Consider the following 23,507-nt stretch of genomic DNA (forward strand, 5'->3'; position numbering starts at 1 on the left):
AGTGTTAAATGAGATTCCAAGACACTACAGTAGACCTCCATCTCCCAACGTATGCTGAAAGTCTCCTTTCTGAAATTGAGGCAGGAAAACTGAAGCAGAACTTTTATCCCAATGATTCTTTTCCCAGCTAGCAACTTCGTGTGTGAAAATGGATAGTCCTCTGAATATTCCTGCTCAAAACCAGCGAATAAAACAAATGAGAAGCCCAAGATATTTCACAAAATGTTCCTTTATTTATTCATTGAAAAATAGCCCTGTACTGCAGCCCAAATATCCCTCAGTAACAGGTACTGCAGGAAACTTGGCACACAGCTTGAAACACAGATGTAGCTGGAAATACCAGCAAAATGTGGGGAGGGGATAGAGGCAGTGTTAGTACTGAAATACAGTGTTAAGGCAACAGGTTATCCAGGCCACCTGGACCCAAGGTGGTTAGTTTTAGTCACCCTCCCTTCCTCCCAAAGACCACAGACTTCTCATCTGAAGACGAAATTAGTAAATACATTCATAGAAAGTGAAGCAACTAAAGAGTAGCTGATTTTCTGACAGAATTTGTTTCATATAATTAATTTTTATCCCCATGATGCTTAGGAGCTGCTTGATGCAGAAATTCTAGGATGGTTCATAGCACAGCCGTTCAAAAGGTTGTTACTGAAACTTGATTCCTTGAGCCAAGGGCAAATCTTTGCTGTAGTTGATTGTACTGAAAGAGAAACCACAATTTATAGACCAGACAATCACTGACACCGATTGTGCAGTCCACTTGCTATGTATAAGCTGTTATATCTAAACAAGACTTCTCTAAAGCAGTTTGCCTACTTAAAATTATGAACTAACTTTACTCCAGTTTTCAATATAGCAACCATATACAGGAAAAGACAACATTTGCCATTTTCTCTTCCTTTATGGAGGATCTTACTTCTCTTTATGTATTTAATCTCTTACTAGGAGAATGTCCAGATAGAAAAATCAAGGTGGGATTTCTCACGTTCATAAGTCTTTGCACGGGAAAAAAAAAGATAGCAGAGGTAAGAGCTATGGAAGTCAGCTGAGAACACTAATGCTCATCCACTATTGGCTGTGAGGAGATTTGTGGATAGATAACCAACATATAGCTGAATGACCTACCAGAGGCAATAGTGGTGGCCCCTCACTGTGGCTGCAACTCAGAGTATTTCCTGACAAGTTTCAGGCATTTTTCAGATGAATTTAAAATCAACCAATGGTGGGGAGAACCCCAAAACCACCTAATTTTTTTCTTTTGAAAAGTTAAAAAAAAATGTCTTTATAAAAACCCTCCAAATCTTCTTTGGCTATGAATGTGAAAAAAAGGCAATTACACTTATAGATGGTTATCTCACATTCAGTAAAGACAATATCCTTGTAGTCAAAGATTTATATGTTTTGAACTTTGGGAAGTTCATCTGTAATTTAAATTTATTTGTCTGTCTTACCAAGTAGACCGTCTCATATAAAGTTTCCATGAATCACTTCCAGATTCTCTTCCCCCACCAGTGTGCTTTTCACCACCTGTAGCAAAAACATTTTAAATTAAAACCTATTTTTGGATATGGCAATCTGGACTAATTCCAGGAGGTAAGACATTTTTATAAAAAAAATTGGAAAAACTATTCCTTTTCCTTGTCCTATATGTGAATTAAATTACCAACCCACACAACACACACAGCTAGCTCACTCCTCATGCTTGATGTAAAAAAAAATATCTCCCTGGAGTTCAAAATCCCATCATGGTGGCATGAAAGGACCTTGTTTTAAAAACATTTCTCCTAACACAAGACAAAAGTAGAAGAATGTGCTGGTTCTTGTACTGCTTAAATGGTAAGGTTAATGCTTCTTCAACCCTAAGTATATAAAAAAAAAGAAAAAAAGGCAAAATTTTTTATTATAAGATTTTCTCACAAAAATGCTACATGCCATAAATCTTATATAAACTTACCAATATACACAGAATTGCCCAAGATTGTTTTAATTAAAACTTTTATAAAGTTTTCCACCTGGCCATATCTTTAAATACTTCCAGAATATATATCTAAGTAACATTCCTTTGATGGAGAGGAGGACAAGGAAATAACACATGGAATTTTTTAAAACCTAGTACAGCTATTTTTAAAAGTTTAAATCTAACTACTGCTAGTCAATAGCTGTTTTCTACTAAAGCAGTATGATTCAAAATTAACTTTGATTTCATCACATTTAGTCATTTAAATTGACTGATTAAAACCTTGACAAAGGACAAGTAACATACCAAAAGCACCTCCAATCTCAGCTCCACTGGTTGGGATGTTAACATTCACAATGCCACAGTCAGATCCCTTTGGCCTACAAACAAAGATAAGGTACAATTCCTCCTTAGGATCAGGAAAGGTTCCCTCCCTAAAATGAAGGCTGTAAAATGCTCAACTAGCATTATGCAGATGTTTACAAAAGACATGAAAGACTAATCTTATGTACCTCAGAAAAGTAAAAAAATAATTTAAATTATACCCTAGCCAGCGGAAAATCCTTCCCAAATCCTTGGTAAAGATACTGCTGGAAAGACCTTGTTTTACTTCATTATTCCAGGCAAAAACCTCCTCTTCCTCCTAGAAGAAGCGTGTGTCAATGGTTAAGCCATGACCATCCAAAGCAAAGCAGTCACAAAGAAGCTCTGTGAGAAAAAACCCAATAAACCACAGCCATAATACAAATGTACAGAAGGGCACTGGGCAAATACACATGTGCCACATCAGCAATACCTGCACTGCTGCATGGAACACAGTCTGCTTTTGAACAGGTGTGAACAGCATCAACCATGAACACTAACAACAGCAACCTGTTCTTGTATCTCACCCTAACTCCAGCGCTCTTCACAGAAATGGAGCTACACATTGAGTTGAATAGTGGCTCTCTCACAGTGCAGAACAAGAGCCACCACCTCTTGAAGGGCTGGGACAACTGTATGGACGTGACACATGTCTGATTTCTCTCTTGCGACTCTACTGTTACCATCCTTGACACTTGTTTCACCAGCGTTATTTTACCTTAAATTTCAGCACATACAATATGGGGGCGAACGTCTCAGTGTGGACAATGGGCACGTCATGAGGAAGGCCAGTGACAATGGTTGGTTCAACATAGTTCCCAGGGCGATTTATAACCTTCAAAATAAATAAAAAATAACCAAGTAAGTTCCAATCAGCATCCAGGTTAGTATTAGTGCAGGAAAGGAATCTTTCATGGTCTGACCAATACAGTTGAGAAATCAGAAACAGAAGGCCAGATAGGATGAATAACTTAAATTTTACTTATTTAAGTATTTAAAATATAGAAGCACAACTTATGTCCACTAAAGATATAATCAAGTTGTAATGTCTAGCAGCTGAAACTTCCTTTCTCCTGCTTGTAAGCTACTCAGAATTTTAAAGTACATAGAAGTTGCCAATGAAAGACAAGAAGCCCCAGAACAATAAGTCAATGAGAATTAAACATCCTATATGATGAAGATGTACAAGTCGTTGTCTTATATCTCCAGTATTTCCTCAAGCTAGATATTGCGAGGGACAGAACTGCAATTTTCCTTTGTTACATGTTTGACATTCACCATATACTTTGGTTTTTTTAATTTTATTTTCACTATCACTTGCAATTGGGGAGTGGTGTAAGAGTAGCTTCCAAGCAGAATTGCCTTTACCCTGAAGACAGGATTCCAATTCAAACAATTCTCAGTCTGACTAACCTAACATCCTGTAGAGGCTGACAAGACAAGCTGAAGTACAAGTTTGGCCTAAGCCATCACGTTACTGTATTTTTTTCCTAGAGCACAAACCGTAGCAGGGAAAATAAAAGTTAAGTCACCTTTCCGCCACAGACCACAGAGCCACCTTGTTGTTTTGCTTGTTCTACTGCATCAAGGAACATTTTCACTGCTTCTTTGGTATGAAGAGGCCCATACAGAGTGTCAGCTGAAAAAAGATTCAGAAGCATACTTTCATCAAAAGTGTGTATGTTTGCAAATATTCTTATCTTAGAATTAACTGTCAATCTGTTCAGGATGACCAGTATTACCCAGATTCTTCATTTTCCTTTCTGAGTCTGTATTCTAACTGAAACCAGCTGTTTCCCCTGGTAAATTGCTAAACTTAAGATAATTTGGATCTATAATCACTTCAGAATTTAAACAGAAAGAAACCAACAGCAACTTGTTTCCTAAACCCATGAGATGGAAATAGCTACTTACAATCCCATGGATCACCGATGCGGACCTGGGCATAGGCCTTGGCAAGTTTTGCCACCACCTCATCATGGATGCTTTCATGGAGAAACTAAAACATGGTAACAAAGTTGTAAGACAGGGAAGCCTATGTAACTGCTCCTGAAGTACTACTGCACTTTGAAGGGGGCTGAATGAAAGAACGGAAACACTGTTGTTCATGTTCAGCAAATCCCAAAATTAAACGGAGACAGAGGCCAAGGCCTCTGAAATAGCACTAACACCAGAAAATGAAGATGTAAAACCTTCATCATAAAAATTCAAAACAAGCCAAGTAACAAAAATCTGTTTTAATTTTACCCCATCTCAGATCAGTACTATCAATGTGCACCATAAACATTTCAGTTTAGTGTTCTAGAACAAATGCTCCAGAAATTTTATTGCTCCAGTTTGAGGAATCACTGCCCATCCAATACACCTGAATCAATTTACCCACATCCATTTTACCTAATATTTACTGAATTAACCCAACAGTGACAAGATGGACACTGACACTATAACACTGTTGAACTTGTTGAAAATGATTGGTTAAGAATTAATAACATAGCAGGTAACACACGCACTTTTGCTTTGCTGCAATATAAACACTGAACCAAAATTTGCAGCAGTCACAAGCAAAGCTCTGGTAATGAAAACAGAAATACAGAACTTTGCCAAGTACTATTTTCCTGACTTAAAGCACCGTTAGAAATACATACAAAGAAACTGTTTAGAGCTAGAATTATACTGAAATGAAACTATGTTCTTATTTTCCTAACATACTTTTTTTGACAAAATAAAAGTGTGTTTCAAATATTATTTGTTGCTCTTCACAATATTAGGAATTGTTAGTCATTTTCTCAGCCAATCTGGAATTAAGTTAAAATTCAGAGCTACCTAAATGAGACAATACACATTTACTCACCAGCCTTCTAGCAGTTGTGCACCTCTGACCTGCTGTTCCCACAGCAGCAAATAGAGCAGATGGAATGACTAGGTTTAGATCTGCGTCTTCAAACACTTAAAAAAAAATTAAAATATGAGCATGTTACTGGAGTAAACAGGCAGTTCACAAGACTTAAGATGCTAAACTATTAGAAACTGACAGGCTGGTCATGAATCTTTAGGAATAGTTGCACAAGTTGGAACAGTTGCACAGCATGGTAAGATACAAAGAAACACCTTGAAACTCCTACTATTTCTCTGCAGCTGGAATCAGTCACATGCAATTGGAACATAACTGTAGGTTTGAACTGCTGAAGGGAGCCTTTTTCAATAAAGTTTGCAAATAATTCTAGCTTCCTTTTAATTCAGGAAACCACAAGCAATTTCTTGCCATTTCTCCAATCTGTCTCTCACTAAGTAGTTTATCAGCATAAAGTAACAATCATAAAGTGTATCCACATGGCCTTGCAAAAAGCACAGCTAAAACACACAGGTGTACAGTAATATAAAATGTACAATGAGCTGAACAAATACATCTGGCTAGAAGACATTGAGATGTTTTATGAAGCTCAAACGATCCCCAAAATATCACTTGGCTTAACCAGTCCCAAAAAAAGTCTCTTAAGCATCCAAAATCTGTACAAAGTTTGGGATGAAGACCAGCCAAACAATGAATATGTGATCATTCAAAGTCAATTCCAAAAAAAGCAGGCCTCTAACATTAAAAAATAAACAATTTTCAAAACATAAAACAAGTTTATACTGCTGGCTACAAAGCAGCATAGAAAAAAAGAAGGACCTGCTCAAATGTGATTTTCAAAAGAGTAGATGATGTAGCATCATGTTTGTACTTCAAAAGAGTATATATATGTAAATAAGCACATTTGTCCAGAATATGAGAAAAGTGAAACAAAAGGCAACAGCACAACAGGACAGCAATTTAGGTATTTATTGAGCTTATATATTCTTTCTGCAATGTTGGTCAGCCTTGTAGTATTTGTTGTTTTTCTAGGAACTGGATCATACCCTAAGGCACTTAAACCTGAAAAATGTGCTACTGAAATAAATACCTTTATGCTTTTCTTTCAAGTATCATAAGAACCTTATACTTTATATATATATATATATACTTATGCTCTAAAATGCTTTAAGTGTAGTGTTCACAAGATTATATATAAAGTGCAGACCAGCATTTCCCAGGAAAATGGTGAAGTTGTTATGGATGGAAGCATACAGAAGGTATGAGGCACATGGGGACATGGCTTACTGATGAATATGCTGTTGCTGCATTAAGAGCTAAAGTCAATCTTAAAGGTCTTTCCCAACCTTAATGATTCTAAAACTAAAACTATCCTATAATCAAACTTGCTCAGTTTAACATTGTCCACAACCCATTATTGAAGCTTACTGCTTCTCTCATTCCATTCTCCTCTTCAACACTGATTACTTATGAGACCTTGGAATCTTACTCTTTGTCTTAAAACACTGCTCCCTCCACAATACTAAAGACAGAAAAATCCCACAACATTCTATTATTCTACACAAACTAGATGTACTTTTAAAAGCCCAGGGCTGGGGGGGAACAAATAAAAGAAACAGAAAAAAAAGTGACAATTAGCTATGAATATTTGCATACTAGCTTCCAAATATAATCTATGGGACTAAATTTCTACAGCACATATTACCAATAATGGCATTGTTTCCTCCCAATTCCAGCAGGCTTCGACCTAATGAAAAACACAAAATAAGTTATACCATAGCCGCAAATATTCCCTGTACCTCAGTGAGACTACCTCTAACTAGAGCTAAGCTTCATGAAACATATTTTTAAGGATAAACAAAACATTTTTGAGATCACAGTCTAGACAAAGCAGAAAATTTCACCAAATACTACATCTATCACATGTCATGAGGATACGTGCACAGCAGTTATGGCACAATGAAGTTTAAAAAGATAGGCAAAAAAATAGCACTGGAAAGAAAAAAATTGAAACAGGAAAAAGTAGCAGCATAAATAGTATGACATAGATAAAGAATAAGGTCCTACAAAGATCAAAATGCACATAAAATTTAACTAAGCTCATTTATTTCCCTGGCAACTGTTTATCTACAATCTGAGACAAAAAAATCCACCTGTATCTGGGTGAATATTTGCTATCTGTTCTGGTTTCTGGGGGGCTTTTTTACACTTGCATGCACTTCAAATGTATAAAACAAAAAAATATGTTTGCAAGGTGCTGCTCATAAACTAAGAAGTAAGAATCTAGCAGCTGAGATTCTTGCCTGTACACTTTTAAATATTTGCAACAAAAACAGCACCTCCAAAATCATCATTGTATTTATCAGGAGTAAAAGGTGAGGGGGACTGTATTCATGTATTCTATTCACATTGGCAAAAGACCATAAGCTCTGGTTGTTCACCCTAAAAATCTCCATACAACTAATGGACACCACTACACCTCTCCTCACATTAATGGTAAGACTATGGATTTGCAGATAAACTGAAAAAAATCTGAATTCTAACAGAACTGAAAATGACATATGTATCTACAAGCAGTTTGAAATCCCCATTTATCCAAGACAAAAAAAAAAAAAGTAACACAGCTGAAAACTGTGTTACTGTTATTTTAAAATCTTATGGGGCACTGCTGCCTTCACCAAACATGGAAATAAATAGAGAAGAACTCACACACTCACCAAATCTCTCCTGAACCATAAGTGCTACTTGTTTGCCCACTTTTGTGCTGCCAGTGAAGGACAAGAGGTCCATTCTCTCATCTCTAGCCATTGCTGTCCTGCACAATGGGACACAAAGCACTGTGCTCAACAAAAGAAATGCAGACAGAAGAGCAGCTTACCTTCCACATATATCAACTTCAACCAGGGAGAGCTTTAAAGCCAGAGTTTCTTTGAAACATCAGGCAACTGAGCTAATGGCAGGAAAGCTTCCCCTTAGCCAGAAAAAAAGGAACAACGCTGTTTCCATCCACATTTTTAGGCCAAAAAGCATCACCTGTAGTGACACTGACATTCAGTCTAAAGTATATTGTGAGATTAGTTCCAATTGTTATGATCCACAAGAAAACATGCAAATCTATGACTTTTTTTAATGTTTGCCATATGCTTTGCCTTCTCTTAAAATTCTCAAAAGATATATCTGAATATACATTTGAACTGGGGATTTCCTCATGGTAAAAATCAAGCAAAATGATTTAGATTGTACAGCTTCCAAGCACAGATCTATGAGCAAGTGCAGAGCTCTGCACGAACATGGGAAAGGGGAATTATTCTCCTCCACAACTAATCTAAAAGGCACTATACATTGAAAACTCTCAAGAACATGGTAAGGGAACCTAATATTAGCTGTAGTCTTTGAGTGTCAGCATATGCAGAAGTGGAATATAACCTTAGTCATGCCTCTTCATTAAATATCTGACAAGTTCTTTGTTTGCAGCTGATCTCACAGCAGCAAGTAGACATATGTAGTATATTTAATGCAGGACTAGAGCCAGAGTTGCAGACCGACTGATAAAAATCATGGCAACATGTGCATTCCTAGAGACTAGAATAACTTCACAAGTACCTCAAAGTATATTTTTTTCCTTTTATAAACCTTCACAAAACACAAGAAATATTACCTACCCAATGTCTGCTCCACCACAAACCAGAGAGCAGATCGCTCCAGGCAACTTGTTATCCTCCAAGACTTTTGCAATTATCCTGGAATCAAAGATGTAGAAATGTTAAGAGATTTCTGACAAGCGCAAATGGGGAATGAACCATTAGAACTGTCTGGGGATTTTGGGGTAGTAGTGGTTTGGGGTAATTGTTCTCAGGAGTGAATATTAGATCTGCAAGACTTAGTAATTACCTATTTTAAGTGGCCTACTTTTATTTAGCATTTTAAAATAAATGTTATGGGTAATGCACAGTAAGTATTTAAAATGTTGATATAAAGTAACAATAAACCTAAAGGAAGTATCACTATGAAATTTATTCTTTGGAAAAGTTCTCCTTTTTATTGAGATGAAGATCAAAGAAACCAGAACTCACTTTGTAACAGCAACACTAACAAGGGATGTTGTAGGAGCACCCTTCCTAGAAAGTGAAAAAAAATTTACATTATCTTCTTATTGAATTCTTTAAGAATAAGAAATAATTCAAATAAGCAATTTTTAGGGTTTCTGATCTACAGCACAGGCATTTCCTTCTGCAGCTGAGCATTCAGAACTTCTGCTGAAATCCATGTAGACAATGGCTAGGCCAGACTTTAGAATGAAGGAGGTAGATGAAAGCAAAGTAGGAGATAGGAGAGAAAGTAAAGCTGCTTATTCAGATTTTTAATCTTAACTGTACCAACTTGGAATATATTAACTACCACAGCTGCAAGCCCTCACCCTGGGTTCTTTACTCATAGGCCATCTGGCTAAGTCCTGGATGGATCTGCACCATAGCACCTCAAAAAAGAGGTTACCACAAAATTAAAAAAGCTCTGACTAAAAATGATTTACACCTACCCTAGATAGAATCAAATATCCAGAAACACTTGACACTCAATAGCAATTTCATGCCTGATTTAAAAGCTTTCCAATTTATGAAAACTGTTAGCAAGGTGGACAGCTAGCTCTTACCAGAGGCAAGCGTTTCCACAGATCATTGCAATCGCGCTGTTCCACCCATAAACTGCCACGGGGAAGTTGAAGGCCGTGATGACTCCAACCAGCCCAACAGGATTCCACTGCTCTATAAGGGCATGGCCAGGTCCTGAAAGCAAAGCCACAACATAATACAGTTTTCATCCATTTAATGTCTCGGGTTTTTCTAAAAAGGGAAAATATGTAAGCAAGAAACCTAGCATCACTCTTCAGTCCACCACAGCCTTAGCTTGCAAAGAGCTGTGTTATTTGTGTTCTGCAGCTGACCTGGACCAAGGTTAGCTAGACTGTGCAAAAAGCTAATGATCTGACAACATAAAGTTTTATTATTTTAAACATAATGATGACTTGTGGTAATCGATAACTGACAAGGAGGTCTCTCCTTTCTAAGTACACTTCAAAACTTTTTACATACTTTTCTCTACCACCTTTCATCAATTAAAAAACCAAAGAGAATCTAATGCTTCAAAGAACAGAGAAAGTGGATGGACTGACTTGCTTATCTGTCACTTCGTTAGGTACTTCAATAGCTGGCACTACTGCCCACCACATCTATTCCTAAAGCTCCCTAAATAACACACAGAACAGAGATCTTGATGCACTACAAGACCGTATATTTAAGCAATACCTCCATATCTTAATTTCTTTAAAGAAAAAAACACCAAACACAAAACCATAAAACTCCACAAACAAAACAAAAAAAATAACACATACTTACTTTCTGAAGGCAAAATAGGTCCACCAATCATTCGGGACAAACCAACAGCATAGTCACAGACATCAACATACTCCTGCACTTCCCCAACACCCTCGACAAAAATCTTTCCCATTTCCAAAGAGACCTGAAAAAATTCAGAGTAAGACAAACTTTTTTACAAAATTCCCGTGGATCCCTAATATATTTTGTCTCCACTTAATGTCAGGTGCATATCTACTGACCAAGTAAGATTTTAACACACACTTTTTCATTAGGAGATTCACCTCTTCCCCAGTTATTCAGAACTTAAAGAAACAACACACTAGACAACTGGACAAGGGTTATATCCCAATACAACAGGAAGAAATTAAAAAAGGAAATTAATGGAGAAAAATTTTTAAAAAACTACTTGAAAGGAGGATCCAATACTAAGGATATGTTTTGATCAACAATACCTTGGATTTACATCAGCAGGCTTGCTTACATTGTGGGCCAGACAAGGTACGAGTTGAAAAAGAGGGATTACTCTGCTCCAGCCAAAGAAAACAGCCACTTACATTTTTCATAAGCAAACTACTCATTTTACAATATTTAAAAGCAAATTTGAAAGATTTCATTTGCAGACACTGCTGAAAATGCTTTTATAAGTTTAGTATTTTAGTAACCTGGGATGTTTAGGATCAATTTATTGATTTTTTTTTCCCTGAAACCACATCCTTCTCTTAAAATTATGTTAGACTTACTCCACTGAAATATATCAGTGAGAATAATCTGGTATTTGAAGATATCGCCATCCAGAAATGAGAAAATCTCAAAATTTGGGAGCTGAAAAATCACCTACTTATCTCCACACAATTTTGTGGTCATGCTCTGACAGCTAGATGTGGACTTCATGCAGATAACACCTGATACTTTACAGTGATGACTGTACTTTAAAAAGGCTGTTAAATGATGCATGAGGTTCAAAGGATTTCCACAGGATTTTTCTCTCCATATGAAAGTTAACATAAAGATGACTGACTGTATTTCTCTGATGCCTGTGTTTATCTCAAGACAGAAGGAACAGCCCTTATCTTTGACCAAAAACAGAGCAGCATCCGACATATCTACTCAGAAACACAGCAGTGGGTCTGTAAGTGCAGTAGAAACACCTGGATACTTCACTAGGGCATGGCAAGGTGAGACTGGAAATTTCCTACAGTGTTTGAGAAAAATGAGTTTCTACACAGCTCCTTTTTACATATCCTAAAGCCAGGCAAAGTCCTAAAACCTGAATACCTACTGCACTTCTTTCACCCTGAAATTCATCCCCAATCCTAGCAGAGCTGAACACGCATATTATCTGTTTGGGAAAACTAAGAAAATATGGCAAGAAGCCATAAGTTTTGGTCAAGAATAGAGAACAAACTTCTGTATGTCCACACTCATCAGGGAAGCTCTACTGTTTTTGAATACAGAAGTATGTTAGCACTCTAATTCCACAACAGAAACTGTGCTGAGGAGACAACATCAAGGGAAACAGCAGAACAAGGTTTTGAAGGTTAACAATATGGGCTTGACTACACACGGAGTTATTCACTGACAGCTGTTTCTGAACAGCAGCACAGACAGGCAAGCCCTGCAAAAAGAAAGTGGAAGTTCCCCACTTGACTCCTTTTCTTCCCTAGCAAGAAAAGGAGTAAAGCAAGAGTCTTAAAGGAGTGGTCCTTCAGCCTTTATGTCCTGCACAGCACTGCAAGATCATCTCATTAAGACCGTCTCAACTTCTGAAGCCTCATGTTTCCACATGTCACTTGGCAAAGTCCTACAGATCATCAGAGAGAGCTCAAAGCTAAAAGCTCTGTATTAAGGGAAGGTCTTTTTCAAGATACTTTTAGTATGAGGAAGTGCCCTATCTGACAGACAAGAGGGAAAATAGCAGGGCAACAGTTGCACCACTCACCCCAGAGAAGCCCACAATAAATTTTCTTTTCCTATTACAAATTGTCAATTCACAGAATCACAGAATATCCTGAGTTCAAAGGGACCCACAGAGATCAAGTCCAGCTCCTGGTCAAGCACTCTCTCCAGGAATCACACCATGTGCCTGAGAGCATTGCCCAAATGCCTCTTGAACTCTGTCAGGCTTGGTGCTGTGACCACTTTCCTGGGGAGCCTGTTCAGTGCCCAAACATCCTCTGGGTGAAGAGCCTTTTCTTAATAAGTAACCAAACTCTCAGCTGACACAGCTTCATGCCATTTCTATACCATAATAATTTTTTTTAGTTCTTTTTAAAATTAAAAGGTAATAAGGCAAGCTAATGGAACTAACAGCAATTACTTAACAATTACTAAGGTTAGTATTGCAGAGAAAACTTAGTATTACTGAAAAAAAGCAGTTTTGACATACCGCTCACCCTCATTCCCCACTCCACCTCCCAAAAAATGTGGGCTACTTCTGAAAATACCTTACCAAGCTTCCTAGAACTTTGATTTTTTGTCTCAGGGCATCACCAATCTGTCGCACTATTTCTCCACGTTTAGGTGCAGGGATCTAGTCAAAAGAAAACAGAGGAATCTATGTGAGATTGAAAATCTGTAACTCCTGCTATATATATACTTCTAGTTTTCTGTCCTTGCAGTAAGCAAGCACTGATTGCTGTGCTTTTTTGCTTATCTTCTGAAGACACTGTTACTTGTTCATTTTTATCATGCGCACTGGTTTACAAGAAACTGTTTTCTGCCTCAGGGACTGATAGCAGTGCAAACATTTTGTCTGTTCAAAACTTCAGTTTCACTAAATATTGCCAAAAGCATTCAGATTAATTCTATTACTTCTGTTCAACTACATCAGCCCAAATGCAACCAATCAGCTGCATCTCAAGAAATAAGCATTTTCATAAAAGTGCACTTAATGGTTTCTGAGCCTTGAAGTGTACTTAATAACACACTTTCAAACTTTCTTTTAGTATGACATTTACCTTGTTAGCAGAAATTAAGACACACAAAAAACTCAATCATGAAAATATTAAGCTCATACACCTACTCTTAATATATTTTTTTAATGTGGTACCAGTATGGTAAATAATAATGCATAGCATCAATTTGCAAACCATATGCAATCAGTTCTCTATAGAAACAAGACTGAGGAAAAATGCATAAACCATGCAAGCATATCTCTCTACAGACAATATCTTTTCAAATAAGCTCATTACAAACAGCAAAGTTCACAAATTAATAACAAATAGGTTTGAGGAAAAGCCTTCAAGAAACATTTGATGCGTTGATTCTTTTTTTGTTGGATTGCTTTCAGGTTATTGCCGAACATGTTAAGAGTTACCAACATTATACCCACAAATTGTAACAAAAAAAACACTAACATATTCTGAGGAAGCTGTTTTGTTTATCCTAAACTTTGTTGTCTTCAGACGAGGTAAACTACTTTGCTGGCTAAAACACAGCGTGCACATTGCCTTTTGAAATCCAAAGAAACAACAGATAGCTGTAAGAACCAAGCCTGGCACAGCCAGCAACAGAATGGGTGCCGGCTGGACACAGCTGGTAGGTCTGCATGGGGAACTACAGCTTGCTAAGGAAAAACAGCTTAGCTATTACATACAACATAACACTAATGCTTTTGAACCACACAGCCGTTCTGTGAAATACCAAGACAGCAGGTGAAACAAAAACCCCCATGCTTATAACCAGCAGTTTTTTCCACACCAGGGAACAAGAAGATGAACAGAAGTTACTCCTCCAAATACTCCACATATCTCTCCCAGAAGAGGGGGTGACAGGAAGTGAAACATGCACAAGGACAGTTTACTTGCTACACGGTTTCTGAACTTCACCAGACCTGTTGGCAACAGCACATGGGCACAAGCCTTGGTAAATCTGCCAGGGTTTTCAAAACAAACATATCCCACAAGTCAATGTCCTCATCTTTGTACCTCAATGGCATCACACACACAAACTATCTGGGTTTGTTTCTTGAGGTCCCCATTGCAGATTTTTGCGCTAATGCACCACACACAGTACGAACACATTTTTACACCTTCACTTTATGGGGCAATTAATAGCCTGTCTCTGCCAGAGATCTGTAATAAAAGAGAAATCTCCATTAACTTACATCAGCCCAGACCTTCCATGCCTCTTTAGCCTTCTTTACTGTTTCTTCATAATCCTCCAAATTACCCTACATGAAGAAGCACATCAAAGTTAGGAAAATCAAATCCCCAAAAGAAATGCCACAAAAAAGCTTCTGCATCCAACTCAAGATATTTTTATAGAGAGTACTTGCACTACAGGATGTGACTTTTATAGGATGCCTGTAACTTGACACAATTTGGATCCAATATTACAAATTGTCTGAAGCCACTGTCAATGAAAAGCACATGTGCTACCTAAATTAAAAAAAAAAAAAACAAAAACCACCCAAAACAAAAACAAACAAATAAAAAAAAAAAAAAACACAAGCAGAAATTTTCATTCAGGTGTTAGAGGAAGCTCCATATAGAATAACGGACGGTTTTATATACGTTTGTATCTAGACATACATACACACATATACAAATGTGTCCTACTCCATCAGCATCACTGGGCATCAAGGGTTAGTTGAGTCCTAATACACAAAAGGAGTAGATTACTATTCTTTTACTGTAAGAATAGTGCTATTCTTACAGTAAAAACATTCACAAATTTACTACTTGAATGTCACGTTGGTCTCCTAACTACTTGCTCCCAGGCCTCTCATCCCTACTAAATAGGCACAATCTGCCCCTCTTCTGCAATTTCCCTCAGGACAAACGAAAAGGGAAGGGAGGAGCCCTTGCTCTTCCCAACAACGCTTGCAAGAGTGCAGGGCGGAGGGCTGGAGGACAAGTTAAAAAAAAAAAAAAAAAAAAAAAAAAAGAAGAAAAAAAAAAGGGCAAACAAACTGTTTTTCTTCCCAGGAAAGCCGCAGGCATATTGCCAGCAGTAGGCCCTGGCTGCGAGGAGCACCAGCGGTCGCCCTGGACTCAACATCCCACGGACCCTGAAGTGGAATCGGGAGTTTCGTGCCTTTCGCCACCCGGGTGGCGGGCAGGGGCAGGGCCCAAACCAAGGCCCCAGGACGGCCCGCTCCGGTGACAGGGCCCGCGGGCAGCTCCCTCCGCGCCGGTGCTGCCCCCGGCCGCGCTCACCTGCCGGACGCTGGCGATGGGCTCGTTGTTGGCGGGGCAGTACGTGGTCACCACCTAGAGCAGGACGAGAGCGGTGAGCGGCAGGGCCCCTTCCCCCGGGCCACGGGGCGCGACGCCCGAGGCCCCGCCGCCCCCCACCCCCGCGCCCCCCGCACCTGCCCGCGGCCGCCCCAGCGCCCGTTGTACACGCCCGGGTTCTCCTCCTGCAGTCCCAGCTCCCGCAGCCACGCGTAGCGCTCCTGGTTGATCAGCAGCGTGGACATGGCGGCAGCCGGCGGCGACCGTGCCCGCGGCAGCGGCAGCAGCGCAGCGAAGGCGCGGCGAAACCCCAGCATGGCCGGCGGCCGCCAGCGCGAGGGGACGGGGCAATGGCCGCCGCGCCCCGCCCGCCCGCGGCCATTGGCGGCGCCCTGCTCGCGCCCCCCGCCCCGCCCCGCCTGGCCCCGGCCCCGCTGGCCGGCCTGGCCGCGCCGGGTCCCCTGGCCGGTACCCCTGACCCGGCCTGACCAAGCCTCCCTGAGCCGGCACCCCTGACCGGGCCTGACCGAGCCCCCCCTGACCGAGCCCCCCTGACCGGGCCTGACCGAGCCTCCCTGACCCGCCCCCCCTCCCCCGACCGAGCCCCCCTGACCAGGTCTGATCGGGCTCCCCCTCACCCGGCCCCCCGACCGAGCCCCCCTGACCCGGCCTGACCGAGTGTTCCTGACCGGGCCTCCCCTGCCCCGCACTGGCAGCACAGCTCAGCCAGTGTGCTGTCCGAAATCCACTCACACTCTGCTGCTTTTCAAGAAGGGACGACTGAGATGGGACCTCATCAATGTCTATGAGTTTCTGAATGGAGGGTGGCAAGAGGACAGAGCCAGGTTCAGGTCAGTGGTGCCAAGCAACAGGATGAGAGTCAACAGGTAGAAACTGGTGATGGAGAAGTTCCACTTGATCATGAGGAAGAATTTTCTGTGCAGGGGGCTAAATCCTGGAACAGATTGCCCAGGGAGAGTTGGAGTCTCTCTCGCTAGAGATACTCAATAACCATCTGGATGCAAATCTGAGCCATGTGCCCTGGGATGACCCCACTTAAACAGTCAGGTTGGACCAGATGACCCACTGTGCTCCCTTCCAAAGCAATCCATTCTGTGATTCTGTGTCATTCCGTATGCCCTTCTAGAGCGGCAGGGGCAGAGACGTCCCCCAGTCAGGTGTTTCTAGTTGCTGCAGAAAATAAGAAAAAGGGGCATCAAAACAAGGGAAAAAAACATGTAGCTGTCCTTATGCAACAATAGTAGTATGTGGGAGTGTGCATAATTCTTTCTGTTCTCCAATACCATGTTTGAATGTCAGTTAAAAATCTTAGCGTCTTTGGTTTCTGAGCCAGCCACTTTATCTACATGCCAGTTTGTGAAATTACAACATTTTTTTCCCCATATGCAGGGCTAACACCCTTACTTGATATGCACTCACCATGCAAAACCAGAAGTGGTTTCTGTCCCATATTTTTACTGTAATTACACTTCAGTGGCTTTGAAAATTTAAATGACTCATTGTGATAATGAAATATTGCTCATTTTCAGGGATCCAATATTTTCTGAATGACCAAACCTATGAGGAATAAACCTCAATACTAAGATTGAAATGTCTCAGCTTATAGGATAGAACATACTCATAGGATAGAAGAGAAATGCCACTGCTCTTGAAAATGCCATTGTTTACTTTTTGGTTTTCCACAGCTAAACCCTCTTCCTTGATGTGAATTGCATTAAGCATAAATAGTAATTTTCTCTTTAAGAAATGGTTGTTCAAGTAAATCTTTCAAGTGAAAAATATTTTTGGATGATGTAAAGAGCTTAGGAGTAAAAAAATAATCTTGGCAAGGTTCAAGAGCTGGCTTTGCCTTTGTCTTTGCTGCGTGCTAAATCAAATTGTCTCTTTTACTTGGAAAATGTATTTGGACATTATAAAACTTGTATCAAAAAGGTGGCAATGTTTTCTTTCTGCAGACCTTCACCTTTTTTGGCCTTATATACCTTTACATAATCAAACAGGTGTTTCACAACCACATAGCTGCAACCCATGCATTGTGTTCTAGCAAGAAAGTGGGACTCTCAGGGCAGTAGCTGGGGCATGGGAGCTGAGTTTCAGTTCCACAGTCTTTTCTCATCACCATAAGCAGGCAGTTCTCTAGCAACAGCTGCACACAGCTATTGGTGCTCTAGTTACTGGTTGAGCCACAGAGAAAATCTGAAACCCTGGCACTGTGCCTGACTTGACTCTGTTCATATTTTTTGCTCTAGAGCATCCAAGCAGATGAAAATATCACTGTCACAGGTGGTGCCAAAGTCCTTTCTGGAGGGACCTGGGGCCAGCTTGTCTGCAAGCAGCCAGTGATGATGATGCAGGGCTAAGGCTAACTGTGCAGCTCACATGGGAGTTAACCAGCCACTGCATGAACATGTGCTTAGGTCTACATTCAACCTTAGTGAGGGGCCCAAGGTTTTTTTCTTCCTGCCGTGTCCAGTCCAGGTCCACATCTAAACGTAAGTATGTCTTCAGAAGTTGCATACACAATGGGGTGTGAATTCAAGGCAGTGTCTGAAATAAAGAACATACACAATGTGTGCTCTGTCCCACAACTGCAGAGCAAGGCTAATCACAGGGGAGTTTGCAGGATATAAAAACATTGTGCAACAGCCACATACATGGAGGTGGGAGTGGGAGGAGAAGCCCCGCATCACATTACTGAATGTTGGTTTTTTTCTGTTAGTTCTACATGGGCATCCTGACCTTGATATTTTTAATCTTTATTAGTCAGAGTTTTAGAGAGAAATTATCTGTCTATGGTAAATTTACTTTGCTTTGTGATCATGCTAACATGACAATTTGCATTCTCCCTGACTTAGATGTGTTGTATCCACCACTGAGAGCACATCTTGAAATTTGTGATATTTAAAACTGATCATGAAATATTATTCTGCCATAAGTTTATAATTAAGTTTGCTAAAATTTTCACTTCAAACAAAGCGTTCAAGCAATATGAAAAGATTAAGTTCAGTGATGCTTGTGAAAGTTGGTAGAACTATGTTTTCATCTTGTCTATCAAAGTTTCCTTCTTTCCAGATCTGATCAGCTGAGCATTGCTGCAGGAGTTCTTGGCTCCAGTTTAGGGTAAGAAACATTGTAGTCAAAGGGGCTTGGAAAGGGAGGCAGTTCAGCAATATCCCAAGAGACAGACTTTGAATCCCATGAAACTGTACTCTTGGGTTCTGGATTGACTACAGGGCTCTTCAGATGTAATTCTTCTTTCCTCTTTGCTTATTTTCTCATCTGTAGGAAAAGGTTCAAGTTCCTTGCATCTTTAAAGCAATATCCAAGGAGCAGTACTTGGACACAAAGAGGGTGGACGCCAAATGTCCATGTTCAGGAGGTCCCAGAGCCTTTACACTTTTGTGAATATAGAACAACTTCAACACAGTACAAGCAATTCAAACAAGAGGAGTGGGGAGGAAAAGGAGGAAAGCTTCCAAAAACATGCTTAAAATTTTACTTCCTTTCACATATTTTTACAGCAGGACAGAGCCTTGCCTCAGAGCAGCAAGCTCCTCTGTCCTGTTCACATGACTGTGATTGCAGCTCATTTTCAGAAGGAACTGTGTATTTTTCTCAGTGGTAGTACATAAGGAATTCAAAGAACTATAGTGATTCATGCTCTCAAAATAGTCAAATCTGCAGGGGGGAAAGCATACAACAAAATGTCTCTCTTGACCTGAGATATTTCAAATCAGTGCTTTTCACTTTTGTAGTTTGTCAGTCACTCATATTTGGAAGTTTCCTATTTACACTGCACTGAAAATGATAACTGCTAGAAATCATTTCAATCCTAAGAAATAGGCATATATGTTGCATATCCCATAAAGACAAAATGGTTTGAGGTTTTAGGAAACAACAACAACAAGCCCAACAAGGTATCTTGTCATGTGCACAATGCAACAAGGAACTTAGCATGCTCAAAAACAAATTTTGCGTATTTAGCTCCAAGTTACAGTGCAATGGGCAACATTATCTTATCTGGCAACAATCAGCAATGTTCAACGCAAGAAGTGATCAGAAGATCACTTCAGTGGGATCTGAGGCTGAAAAGGAAGTTGGTTCAACAGCAACCTCTGCACTCTGGCTTGTCCTCTTTCCATGTTGTCCATGCACTGGTAACCAGTGAGTTGCAGTCATTCCATTTAAAATGAAAGCATCCTTGGATGCAGCTTGATGACCTATACCAAAACAAGTTCCTCTACCTTTTATGTAGTCTTTTCCACCTGCGGAAGGCAGTAAGTAACCATCATTAGAACCATTTCATCTCTAAGGACATGGAAATCCAGAGAAGTTGCTTCACACACTAATGAGGAAAATCCCTTTGGACTTAAGTTTCAATCTGATATTTAGCCCTCAGGTCTTGCTACTGTATAATTATCAGTGTCTTGTTGTGTTACAGCTCTAGAGTTCTCATATAGACCGCAACTGTACTAAAAGCACTTTCTTCTTTGCAAATAACAAATTGCTCTTAGTAATGTAAAAATGACTAGCAAACCCACCTTGCACACACTTGGAAACCGTTGGGCACACACATGGGAGTCGTGTATATCTTTACACTGATGGGTGGAATAAACAGCAATCAGTGATGTATTTTAGTCAGGCTAGCAGCCTGGTGGGCTCTGCCAGGGATTGATACTGGGTTCCACAGTGTTCAACATCTCCATAAACTGTCTGATGATGAGATTGAAACCACCTTCTCTAACTTCACTGCTGATGCCAAATTGGGTAATGAGGTGAATCCATCAGAAGGGAGAGCCATCTTAGAGAGAAACCCTGACAAACTGAATGAAGGGGCAGGAAAGAACAGGGTGAAGACAAGTGTGAAGTCCTGCATAGAGGAGATGCTCAAAGAACCCAGGATAGGCTAGGATCTGTGTGGTGGGGGAAAAGTCTTGCTGAAAGGGATCAGAGGGTCCGGATGGACAGCAAGCCAGACGTGACTCAGCAGTGCACTGCAGCCACGGCAGGGTGAAAGGCTAGAGAACCTGCCCCATGAAGAAAGAATGAAGGAGTTAGGTCTCTTCTTCAGGGAGAAGAGAAGGCTCGGAGGGGACCTAATCACATTATTTGAGTACTTCTGGGGTATCTGCAAAGATGATGGAGGCTCTCTTCACAAATTGCTGCATGTAGAAGACAAAGGGCAGTGATACAAGTTGCACTTGGTGAGGGATCATCTTGAGGTAAGAAAGACATTTCTTACAACAAGAACAATCCCTAGGGACTTGGTAGAGTTCCCATTGCTGGTGGCTTTCAAGGCACAATTAGATGAGGTGCTAAGTAATTTCTTTTAGGTTCCCTTTCACACAAAAGGACTTAATGATTTTCCAAAGAAGCCCCTTCCATGATTCTCTGGCATATGTGGAGTGTGTAATTCTAGAGTTGAATATATGAGTAATGGAGAGAACGACAAGGAGAGGTGCAAAAGAATTTGGAACATATTTGAAAAATTCTGATAGATTTGACATACATTTTGAATAATGCTGAGAACTAGACCACATGAGAGGGGGAAAAAAGGGCAATGTTTAATATATACATGTGAATCTTTGAACAACTTTGTTATTCACACAGGGCAAGACTATCCATATAAAGGAGGCATCCTAGAAAGAGTTTAATCATCAATTTTCGTGTTACCACATGAAAAAACCAAACCAAACCAAACCAACAAAACAAAACAAACAAACAAACAAAAATCACAATGAGAAACTGTCACAGACATCTTTTATGAAAAATCCTTTCCTTAGGATTTTTCCTCCTGAGAAGCTGAGAAGCCTCAAGAACAAAATGTAAACAATGGTTATCTGCTGCTGTGGAATGCAGCAGGTGGATCTGTGATTGGCCCATGTTGTTGATTTCTAATTTATGGCCAATCACAGTCAGCTGGTTTGGACAGAGAGTTCGAGACAGTTGCCTTTCTTATCATTCTTTCCTATTCTATTCTTAGCTGGCCTTCTGAAGAAATCTTTTCTTCTATACTTTTAGTATAGTTTTAATGTAATATATATAATAAAATAATAAATCAAGCCTTCTAAAACATAGAGTCAAATCCTCATCTCTTCCCTTAACCTGAGACCCCTGTGAACACCATCACAAGAAACCCCACCAAAAAAACCCCCAAAATTGCCCCTGAAAAACCAAAACCAAAAAAAAAAACAAATAAATAATCAAAAACCCCCAAAAAGCAAAAAACAAGCCAACCAACAAAAAAACCACAAACAACAAACAAACAAACAAAAACCCCCAACAAAACAAACAAAAAAATCCCCAAAAAATCCCACTACACCAGATAATAAATTAGTTGGAAAGGTGGAACTTAAAAAACAACAGAAAAAAACCTGTCTGTTTAAACGGACTTACCTGGAAGTTCAAACAGCCAGTGAGGACTTTTGTACTCCTAATAGTGCTGGGCATGAGCTATACATTACATCTACCTGTTGATTAGCATTTGAGGATAGGAAGCAACAGGCCAGTCACATTCAATGTTTTTCCCATGCCGATAGCTTGTGTCTCTTCCCCTGTAGTGTTTATGATAGAACCCTGACTATGAAGGAGTTAAAGAAATTGTGTGAAGAAATTAAATTGTGTAAAGAAATTAAAGAAATTTGTGAAGCCATCATAACAATTTTTGCAAAGGTTTCTCTCAAGTGTAACTTAGCAGCTCAATGCCTATGTGGGTGGTAAAGTTGCTGTGAAAATAGCAGCTCCCCTCTGGGAATGTAATTATTCAGTGCTTTGCAGATTTGCATTTCTTGGTCTTTCAGTAGCACTGCTTGATGAGAAAGGTTGGCTGTGCAGCTGATACAAGCATTAGGCAGAGTTCTCTGTGAGACATGTAGAAAATGGCTATAAGGACATTAAAAAATGCAAAACCAAAAAAAGAGTCATCCAAATGTTAGCTAACATGAATCTGGATTTCATTATGACAACTTGCATATTAGAATAACAGGAATGAGAGAGTTAGGGAAGAGAATTGACATGAATGAAATTAGCAGATATTTGTCATTACGTGTCTTTTATAAAGGCATTATATCTTTTCAAATCTTTGAGATACATATTTAAGTTCAAGCCCAGGAATATGTACAGATAGCAGAAAAAAAAGCACATTTATTTATGCTTCAATATCCAGTTCAATCAAAGCTTACAATCTCTGGAGACTTGGCACAAGATCAAAAGAGAAAGGAATTCAAGAGCTCAAATTCCATGTGAAGCTCCAAAGGTTTTGAAGGGCAAAGATCACCTTCCCAGGAAACATGGCTCAGCAGCATCCCTCCTTCTGGATAACATTCCCATGAATATTACCGATTTGGGGCAGAATGGGCCATGTCTGGGAGGGATAGAGGCCTATTGGTATGGAATAGTTCAGTGTTAATTATTAATTCCAATCTAGAAAAAAACCCTTCCTGTCTTGTTAGAGAGGTGAGGAGTTGTATTTGATCCAGCCAGCATCCTTAGACCAAAAGGACCTGGAAAGCCTAGTCCCATATATAAGTACAGTGGTTACTGATCTTTCTAGGCTGAGAAAAGTATTTCCAGGACTCAACTCTTTTTCCATAACGGAGGGAAATTATATAACCCTAATTTTTGAAGCTGTACAGTTGTGCAATATTTTCTTCTTCTAATATACATATCCTCAAAAAGAAAATATCCACTTCTGTACAGTTATATCAGTCAAAGTAATTTTCATGCTGATGCCCAGCAAGACATCCAGGACTAACTAACAT

The 23,507-nt window shown here is 39.8% G+C and overlaps 1 protein-coding gene and 1 long non-coding RNA gene across 2 annotated transcripts; one reads left to right on the forward strand and one right to left on the reverse strand.

Annotated features, from left to right (window-relative positions):
* Nucleotides 1-211: 211 nt before the first annotated feature.
* ALDH7A1 (aldehyde dehydrogenase 7 family member A1) lies at nucleotides 212-16,084 on the reverse strand. The gene is made up of 18 exons (XM_064736077.1): nucleotides 15,864-16,084; nucleotides 15,709-15,762; nucleotides 14,655-14,720; nucleotides 12,999-13,079; nucleotides 10,568-10,691; nucleotides 9,826-9,958; nucleotides 9,248-9,292; nucleotides 8,837-8,914; nucleotides 7,892-7,989; nucleotides 6,880-6,921; nucleotides 5,175-5,269; nucleotides 4,238-4,322; nucleotides 3,856-3,962; nucleotides 3,042-3,158; nucleotides 2,506-2,603; nucleotides 2,267-2,340; nucleotides 1,455-1,530; nucleotides 212-703 (listed from the first exon to the last, which is right to left on the reverse strand). Exons 1-18 carry the CDS (start codon nucleotides 16,041-16,043, stop codon nucleotides 649-651), a joined length of 1,608 nt encoding a protein of 535 aa, XP_064592147.1. The 5' UTR covers nucleotides 16,044-16,084; the 3' UTR covers nucleotides 212-648.
* A 403-nt stretch (nucleotides 16,085-16,487) lies between these two features.
* On the forward strand, nucleotides 16,488-19,164 carry LOC135460170 (uncharacterized). The gene is made up of 4 exons (XR_010443170.1): nucleotides 16,488-16,577; nucleotides 17,997-18,239; nucleotides 18,820-18,867; nucleotides 19,033-19,164. It is a non-coding gene; the product is annotated as an uncharacterized LOC135460170 (long non-coding RNA).
* The last annotated feature ends 4,343 nt before the right edge of the window (nucleotides 19,165-23,507 follow it).

This window comes from Zonotrichia leucophrys, chromosome Z (assembly GCF_028769735.1).
Source record: "Zonotrichia leucophrys gambelii isolate GWCS_2022_RI chromosome Z, RI_Zleu_2.0, whole genome shotgun sequence".
In the NCBI taxonomy this organism is placed as follows: Eukaryota; Metazoa; Chordata; class Aves; order Passeriformes; family Passerellidae; genus Zonotrichia; species Zonotrichia leucophrys.